The 9,931-nt window shown below is 32.6% G+C and overlaps 1 protein-coding gene across 6 annotated transcripts in view; it reads left to right on the top strand.

Annotated features, from left to right (window-relative positions):
* LOC111697901 (uncharacterized) overlaps window positions 1-9,931 on the top strand; it is a 15,245-nt gene continuing 5,314 nt past the window's right edge. The window contains exons 1-7 of one of the 6 annotated variants that reach the window (XR_002764402.1): window positions 1-98; window positions 508-601; window positions 1,220-1,293; window positions 4,669-4,742; window positions 5,401-5,513; window positions 6,775-6,824; window positions 7,008-7,075. Coding sequence is in view for 4 of the 6 variants with exons in the window: in XM_023468041.1 (XP_023323809.1) it covers window positions 27-98; window positions 508-601; window positions 1,220-1,293; window positions 4,669-4,742; window positions 5,401-5,491 (405 nt within the window). In the remaining 2 variants the exon portion in view is untranslated. Of the gene's footprint in view, window positions 99-507; window positions 602-1,219; window positions 1,294-4,668; window positions 4,743-5,400; window positions 5,514-5,852; window positions 6,474-6,768; window positions 7,113-9,931 lie in introns of those variants that run through there. The other 5 variants (XR_002764401.1, XM_023468041.1, XM_023468043.1 and 2 more) reach the window with 5 other exon arrangements.

Here is a 9,931-nt window from a genome sequence, read left to right on the forward strand (position 1 = left end):
ACTGAAAGTAATATTATTCAGGAAATATGTTTGTTTTGATTCCAACCACACTTCAGACCCGTCAGCTTCCTCCAGGAATCCAGGGGATCAAGCCTAAGGTATGTTAAAGCTTCCTCCGGGAATCCAGGGGATCAAACCTAAGGTATGTTTAAGCTACCTCCAGGAATTCAGGGGATCAAACCCAAGGTATGTTTATACCAAGGAGTTATATCAAGAATTATGTAGGAATTTGTTAACTCAGAGGTAATATTTTATTCAACAATTAGTTCTCCCCCCCCCCCCCACAAATCCTTTTTTTCAAGACAGGGAAAAAAAATTTTGATTTTTGGTGATTTTTTAGGATAAAAAAAATCAAAATGTGGATTTCCGATTTTTTACTTTCTCCAGGAATGAGTTGGCTTCCTAGGCAGAGCATGAGAATCTTAGACCATGATTGAGCAAGTCTGATTTTATTTGATTTAAACTCCTGTGATCATGCTTCATGTAATTTTGTGTTTTGTTTTGTAGGGGAGTCAACCGAACTTGGAGATTATGGATCGAGAATCCCAAGATCCAGATTCAGATCCAGATTCAAGATCCCTTATATCTCGCCATCCAGCTGGTAATCATTCATTCATCCCTGTACCCATCAATCTCATTCATCCTTTCATCCTTTCACCCTTTCATTCCTTCATCCTATCATAAATCCATCTTTTCATTTATTTGTTGAAAGTATTGAAAGGGTGTCCAATTAAACACTCTTAACTTTACTTGTTCTTCTTTTTGATAATTTTCCAATAATTTAATTTTTTTTCAGAAACATTTATCTATATAATAAAGCTTTTCGCTTATTTATGTGTTTGATATAGCTGACCAAACTGCTGAACCAAATTGGCTGAATTTTTTAGGGAAATTATACGGCTATGGGTACCCCGGTGGCTACATACTACATAGGCTAATAAAAGGAATTATTTTTTTAATTCCACGGGAAACCCCGGGCACGGTTAAAATCGTGATTTAAGACCAAGTGCGGGTAAACGGGAATGTAACAATGAGTAACCTGGGTCACTTCAGCTAGTTTTAAATTATAGTATTTACTATTTACTATTTAATTTGAAGTAATAAAAAGAAGAGCCATTAAGCCATCATTCAGTGTAGTTTGGTATTATTCTCTTAATACAGAATGATTTGAAATTTAAATTTGAAATGATAGATTTATAGTTTGACATATTTTATCCAGGGGATAGTATACCTGTGATGTATGAGCAGGGTGAGACTGGTTTCCTCTGGTCCTGGAATTTCATGATCTCGAAGGTAAACAATAAATAATTGAACAACAACATGCAAGGGTGCATATTTTCCTTGAAAATCATCCCCCCCCCAAAAAAAATTTAATTAATAAATTTCCTGGTAAAAAGTAAGGCAAAGGATTTTAAAAATGTTCCTTTCATGTCAAATCTTCAAAAATCCTTCTCCCCTTGATGGGGGTAATTCTTGAAAATATACACCCTTGACAACATGTCAACATAGAAATCCACTCTACGGTAGGAAAGAACCCACTCAATGGTCTGTACGAGGGGGGGAGTCCAGAGTTTCTCAAATAGTAATCACCGCCACCCAAATCTGTTTTGCGGCAAGCGCGCTCCTCAATTGGTAATCTCCACCACCTCAAATAGTAATCACCCCAAAAAAGCATAAAATTAAATCGTTTATTTCTTAGAAATAAGACCATATTGACCTCTTTTAATGGCCCTATGGTGTACAATATTGTTAAAGCTTTCTTTATTGCTCCTTAGTTTCGAAAATAAATCAATAAATATGCCACACTAAGTGCTAGAAATATATTACGTTTTTTAGTTTCAAGTTTCGCTTTAAGAATGTTTGCGGCATTTTCCTCTGAATGTTGTTTTAAACTCCTTATATGCAGAGGAAACTTTAACCCATTATTAGTGGACTAAATACTTTATTTTCAGTAGTTGGTGTGATGAGACTAATTTTTCAAAATTTTATGTTCTTTCTATGCATATAATTAGTTTTGTTGTAGATGTTGAACTCGAGTTGGCTAATACAAAAATCTAAACACTGTAAAGGTTTTTTGAAAATATCTTTTAAATGGAGATTGATATTACTTTGTGCGCGATGAGATAATTTTTAGTAAACAGGCAACCCGACCTTTTTTGTATCTTGACGCCAATCATGAAATGTAGTCATTAAAGTGGCCAATTGGATCTAAGATTCGGCTAAAATGAACTGTGCCTTGATTCTCAGTTTTTGTTGACCAAAAAAATCTGAAAATAATTTGAAAATTTAGTTTAAGTCAATACAGATGCCATATAACCCCGATAGATGTCGAAAATTGTGTTAAAAGTGCATTAAATTCAAATCACATAAAACAAAATTTTATGGTGATTACTATTTGAGGTGGTGGAGATTACCAATTGAGGAGCGCGCTTGCCGCGAAACAGATTTGGGTGGCGGTGATTACTATTTGAGAAACTCTGGACTCCCCCCCTCTCTGTACTCTATAGGGTTGAAAAATTTTTGCATTAGAAAATAATTTCCTCCTGTACCTTCAACAAAGAATGATGAATCAAATTGTTTTCTTCCCCCTTATATCAGAAAAAAAATCCAACAATTCAGTGATAATCAGAAAACAATGGAATAGAAAGACGACATTATACAATAACTTCTCTCATGATCAAAATTTGGCAAAGTTATTAGAAGAAATAATTTTGAAAATTTCAAAACTTAAAGATTTTTGTGAAATCTTTTAAAGTTTTAAAAAATTAACCATGTTATTGCGCATCACTAATGTACATTTTTATAATGGGTAATTTTATGTACTTTGATAATTTGTTTTGTTATTAAGTTTCATTTGATTTGAATTCTTATCTTCGTTGTAGAATGTAGATGCTAAAACCTGACAAAACTTGATTTGAATTTAAAAAGATAAAACTAGCTTATCCCGGGTTAAAGTCTGGAGAAAAGATTTAAAGAATTTTAAAATGAAAGAATTTAAAGGTGTGTAACGACCTCGGATTTATAGGGATATGTAAACTTAATCAAAATTCAAGCGAGGGAGTCATATTTATTTTTTGGCTTCATCAGAGGTTTTTAGCATTTAATTATCTTTAACCTTCTTGAATATAAAAAAATTTTGCGGGCAAAACTTACATTTTTTAATTTAATCATGAGGAGAATCATCGAAATGATAATTTTGTTTGATTTTATAGATTTTGATAAATATACTATATTGAGATCAGAGAAAATTAGGATTTTAATTCCTTGTTAATAGTTTCTGTCTTTCTAATAAATTTTTCAATTTATCAAAACAAACATTTTATAAAAATGAAAATTTCTCAACCGTATTTTATCGAATAGGGTTCAAGATATTGTAAATACTTAAGTATTTTCTGAAACGATCTTTGCTATTATCATTTATATCCGATATTTGTGTAAAGAGAATCTGTGATAAACCTTTTTCCGCAGACCCCGGTTCATTTGTAGTAATGACACGACTTGTTTATTTAATTAGAAATTAAATATAGACATGAGTATATAACTTTTACATATACAGTGAGAAAACTGTTAGACTGATATTATGGTTTTTAAAAAGTCTGAGGAATTCAACACACATAATTGTTCAGTATACACTTTCCCATTGCACTCAGTAAGTTTATATTCAAGCTACCGGTAAATTCATTTTTTTCATATTTCGTCTTTCTCTTCCACCGTTTTATTGAAAACATCTTAATTTCCCAGTTTCTTCCCTGTTCAGTACTCATGATAATCCATTAACCTTCTTCCTTGCATAAACTGAGGCCGAATTTAAAGAATTTGATTCGCGGCTTAAATTTAAGACGCGGCTAAAATATGGTTGGTTCCACGTAAAATTGTATTCAATGTTTCAAGATTTAAGCCGGTGCTCAATTGAAACTGGTTTTTGGCGGATTTAAGACACGACTCAAATTCATTAAATTCGGACTCTGAACACGGTAAAGGGACTGTAAGCTTGATTTCAAGTGACCCTCCATGCAATGCCTGATTTTCAAGCTTTGTTTGATCAAGTATGAATTAGAAATGTATTATTTGTTTATTTTCATTTGTGGTTTCTGTGCTAATGCGACTTGAGCAGTTTTTAACTTTTAAGAAGCAATGGAGAAATTCACTGAAACTAGCAAAAAAACGACGTTGTCTTTCACATTTTTGATTTGATTAATGTTTCAAGTGAACCTTTATTAAGCGGGAATTGGCATCTTTACATGGAGGGTCACTTGACATTACGCTAACATTTCTTTTAAACTAAAGTAGATTCCATGTTAGATTGAAATCTTATATGCTTTCAATCTAAACTCATTTTTTTCAGAGCTATTGGGAAGAACATTTATGTTTTGTTTTTATAATGTAAAACCAGAGCTGAAAACTTCAGAATGGAATATCGTTAATCCCGATCGTTTAATTAATCTGGGAGATTACTAACAAGAGGAGCACAATCATTATTTAATCTCGAGATTAAGAAAAAGAGTGGATCAAGCATTAATCTCGATTTACACCATTCAAAAGTTCCCAGCTCAGATCACATTTTGTGCGTAGAAAGAAAACTAAAGGAGCTACGACGTCACATAGTCGTACCAGTAATGTTGAATAAATTTGGCTGTCTCCTTCTATCTTTGCAGTGTGAATGTTTAGAAATGGAAGAATATGTCTGTTACTGGAGCTACCGGAGATATTGGATTCATGGACAAAGTTCTTCTTGATTTCAGGTGGAAATTAAAATTTCACTTTTCAGAAATCAGAACTTTTGTGTTGTTAATCTCGGGATCAAGCATTTATCTCCAGCTTATGCAGATCTACGGATTAATATTATTCTTCCTTTGATATCCTGTGGTGGTCGGACTTTAATTGAGGGATCAAACATTGATCCTCAAATTTAAAAGTTTCCACACTGGATATCGAGATCAAGGGTGCAAGATTAACGATACTTCGAAGAAAAGTTTTGATCTCCGACAAAAATACCTTGCAGTCTGCGTTGACCCAGGAGAGATCTTTAAAACTCCCAGTTTATTTCAATAAAGTTTTGACAAACTTAAAAATATAAATCAGCGACAAAGAACAAAAATAATTTAACAACTCTGGGGTAAATTTGTTTTGGTCGTTTTTTTTCATTTCTTATGAAATATATTTTCATCTGAGAAATTAGGGGGTACATTGTTAATCAAGCGGACAAAATGTTTTTAGGGTTTCATTTTTAGACTGAATTAATCTAAATAGAAGAGTTCTCTTCTTTAAATAATTATTGATAAATTTTGAATTATTTCTACTGGTTAAATATTTAAGAACTTCTTGTATATTTCACTGAAACATATGTAATCAATATCTATGGTAAATTATCCATTATCTTGAAGAAAAATTTGTTTTTAGAAAATTCTGCAGCAATGATGATGGTAGACTTGAGCAGTTTTGGGAACAGTGTCTAGACTCTCAACATCTTCAAGATCTTCAACCAACTTAAAGAGAATTAAACCTGACTTCAGGTGACCCTCCATATATAGAGTGACATGTTTGATTCACAAAGGTACCCTTAAAAGCTTTGCCCTCTCAAGAATAAAATCCGGGTCATGTTTCTTCTTTAATGTTTGATTATTTTTAAATGTGGTCTAACTGTATGTAAAGTGGGTTACGAATTTCTGAAGATGGTTTAAAGGTGCCTTATGTTCTTCTTTTCAAATTTTTGAAGACGCTTTTTCCCCTTTTTTGAGACATACCCAAAATTTTTATTTTCCCTAATTCAGCAAAGGATAAAACTACCCTTAAAAAGATTTCTATTATCAGGGGAAAATGAAAATTAAAATCTTTACAATACATACTTTTAGCCTGATTTCTGGCAATATGATTATGATATCAGAATTGGAAAGATTATTTCTGACAATATGGTTTTGATACGGTGGTAGGTAAGGCCTATTAACCAGTATAATAAAGACGACATCAGCTTTGCTTTCTATCCAGCTTGCTTGTATACAAAGGACAGCTGTGAATAAAAAAGAGAAAATATTCTTTGTTTTTAGATATTATTGTTTTATAACATAAAATGGGATAACTTTAAATATAATGTAATATAGAAATTTAGATATATTTACTAGTTCCTATTTTTGGGATATTTAACCCTGATATCACATAGCGCTATGCAGTACGTACTTTGATAACATGTGTACTGCATGTGTTTTGATGTTTAGTTAATTTAGAAGCTTATCAATTATATTTAAAAATAAAATATTACATATATAGCAAAGAATATTTGCCTGTCAAATTCACAGCTTCCCTTTGTTTACATGCAAGCTGCACTAGAATCACTGCAAACTAACCAGGAGAAGAAGGTCAGATTCAATTGACTTTACTTATACAACTTTGTGACTCCGTTGCTCCTTTAGTTCTAATTTTATACACAAGTTAACTAAAAGCAAATTTATCCGGTTAAATATTAGAAATTCAAAACATTTTTGTTCTTCAATATCTCTTCGATTAGAGGAGTTATGATAAAAACACATTAGATTTTAATCTAACGTGCATTTTACTTTAGTTTGACGTGGAATGTCGTCAATATTATATTTGTTGATAAGACAACCCAAGAATGTAATGCAAGGAAAGTTAATTGCATTTGCGTATACTCTGCGTACAAAAGATGCGTACACCTCTGAATTAACTTTCTTCGCATTAAATCCTTGAGACTACCACTGTATCATGCTGGGATAGGAAAGAAATATAATCTCCGAAGAAATAAATTTCTACTAGGGACAGGTGAAGATGGAAAACTGGAGAAAAGAAATGATTTAATGATGATTGAAGATGTTAGGGTTCACTGCTTTAACTCACACATTGCCCCCCCCCCCCCCCCCCCCCCCCCCCCTTTTATGGGGGGGGGGGGGGGGGGGGGCATACTATGTCATTAAGTAATTTTTAGCATTGGATAGCATCACTATTTTATAGTTGCTGCATATTTATAATTTACGCTAATTGTCAAGATTTAAAAGTGTTAGAGCAGAAGAAGGCTTTTCCTTCCAGCTTTTTGAAAAAATATATTTTCTTATTTTAAATACTATTTATGTAAATTTATTGTTTATAGTAATTTTATATATTTGTACGGACATCATTTTAAACTGTTGAATAAAATTTTTTTTTGATATTTTGTTATAAGTCTTAATCAGGTTGTTAAAAAAAGTATTATTATCATTATTGTTAATATTTTTCTATTCAATTCATTCTTCAAAGGATACCATAGAAAAAAACTCATTTAATTTGTTGGAAGCACTTTAATATCTAGAAGTTTAATTTGCCCTTCACAATGATATCATTTAATTCCATTCTTCTGAAAATGAAGTATTTATATTCTATGGTTTTAAGCTTATTAGAGTAATCCGCTTAACTTCAGCGCTTTGCCAGAATAATTAAATTTTCAATCCTCGACTAAGTCAACTTGATAAGAAATAGTTAAAATTAAAATCTATTAATGAGTAAAGATCGAAAAAAAATTTTCAATGTCTGTGTTCACTGTTCATGTCAACTGAAACTCCGGAAACATATTACAGTTTGAATGAGGGAAGGGTTTAGATAAGGTTTTATTGTTTCTTAACTTTTTACTTTCAAGTTTTCATCAAAAGAAAGAAGCAATTCAACTAACATTTCAGCAAATCATTCTATTTTGATGTTAATAGGTATTTTCTTACTCATCAAAGATAACTGCGGCTGGAGAAAAAGCTGATTTACATTTAAGAACTCCAGTGTAAATGTACAGAACCTTTGCCTTGAACACCAAATTTTCAGTAATAACAGCCCAAGAAAATGTAAAATTATCATATTTCAATTCCATTATATACTATATGAAAAATTTTGATATCTGAGTTTGCAAGAAATTTACGTTTTTAGAATTAAAATGTTTAAAATGTTACCATGTTACCATTTAAAGTGGTATGAAATAAAGGAAATTTAAAGCAATCCAAGTAAATCTACAGAATGAATGAAAAAATGTTTAATTAAATGTAAAAAAGACCAAATAAAATGATACTAATGAATCATGGCAAGCCGGAGCTCTCTGGCAGACTATCCACCTTTCATTCGCCTCGTACGACGAGTTAATCTCCCGTTTTCCGATTCTTCATGCTAACTAACTTTCATTATGGTTTTAGCCCAGGCCGATCCTATTTCCTCCTCCCTCATGTCAAGTCGCGTTTCCTGCCTATTGGCTTGAATTTAAGATAGAATTCCCGGTCCAACAGTGGTTTTGGTTTTCCACGCATTCAAATCATGCTTTAATAGCATGTTTGTGGGCTGGCATCTTTTAATGAATAAATCTCTCTACACTGTATAGATGAAGCGACTTATCATCTGTTCCACTGCTGTTTGTAAGTAAGCCTCTCTGAGGGAGGGGGGGCCATGCGGCCATGAACCCCGCAATTGCCTGTTCGAACACAGGTAGTTTGCAGAACCCTGTTCGAACCCCGCAGAAGCCTGCTCCAACCCCGCGAAAGCCTGTTCCAACCCCGCCAAAGACTGTACAAAAAATTACCTTTTAATAATAAATGACTTTAAAAAGAAAAAAATTCAAAAATTGAAACGTGCGGGAATAGGTAACAAAATTCTTTTAGCTTCAAGATAAATATCAATGCTTTAAAACTCGTTTTAAGCGTAAAATTTTGTCTTGCTAGATTTAATGATTACTTTAAATGAGCTGACCGCTGTGATAAAGAGGTAATAATTAAAATCTTCCATATAAATGTAAATTGCAACTAATTATTTATCCAAAAACTGATTCCGATTCATCAAAAGTGTGTATGAAGTATATAATTTTGATATTAATGTTTTTTCTAAAATTGCTTTGACCACTTTTAATTTAGACTTTTATATGAAATCATTAATTTTGTTGATTAAATTCAGATTTTTTCTTTATTCGTAAACCCTAACGATATTTATAAACTTCGTGCTTTACAAATTATTTTGAATTAAAGTTTGCAGAGTTTGATTAAATTTACGTGTATTACGTCAGGTAGTGAATGTAGAAACCAGCCCGGCCCGGCACGGCCCTCCTCTGTCTGTCTGCAAAACTGTGTGAAATGCNCGAAACAATTCTTCTCCACACAACCCTCCCAGTCCCAACATAGCTGAGGCCCAGGGGCACATTTAGAATAAATATATATCGTGTGAGAGGGGCATGAACTTGTCAAAAACTATCTAAAAAAAGTTTGTAATTTGTAGGGATTATACTGTCAGTGTCCGCCCCACGATCCTTTCTTCATAACCCATGCCCTCAATCAATTATCTTATTTATTTTCAAACCGCGTAACGAACCCAAATACTTTTTTAATCCCATCCCTTTGCGTGCAACTTTGTGTTTTCATGCCGCGTTCTTATCAGTTTTTTTACAGAAGCGATACAAAACCCTTCTCCAAAAAACCTGCCGTTTTCCCAACCCCTGCCGAAAAAATAACATCCTGCCGTTGTTCAGCAAGCTGCTTCCTGCCCGCCGTATTGAATGTGGTAAAAACAGTGCTGTGTTAGAAATATAAAGTTTAAGAAAAAATTAGAAAAAAGAATCAAAATATTCACAATTGACTATAAGATACTACAGTTTAATTATATATTTGAAATTTTTTTTAATCCATGATATAGACAGAGCTATTTTCTTTCCCCTGAAAATACCCAAATAAGTAAACGGTCCCTTTAAAAATTAAAAATGTTTTATATCTGTCTTCATGGAAATCAAATTGGTATCTTACTGAGAGGAGGGGGCCCTGTCATGTTTACAATATTTATGATGTTAAGAAACTTAGTTTGTAGAGAAACCAACTTTTTCCTGATTGAATTAGAAGAAAAAACTTTTGTTGGAAGTAAAGTGTCTAACATAACTCAATTAACAAAAATAATTCTTGCTGCGTCAAGCCCATTAAAGTTTGCAGAGTTT

This window comes from Eurytemora carolleeae, unplaced genomic scaffold (assembly GCF_000591075.1).
Source record: "Eurytemora carolleeae unplaced genomic scaffold, Eaff_2.0 scaffold288, whole genome shotgun sequence".
Taxonomy (NCBI): domain Eukaryota; kingdom Metazoa; phylum Arthropoda; class Copepoda; order Calanoida; family Temoridae; genus Eurytemora; species Eurytemora carolleeae.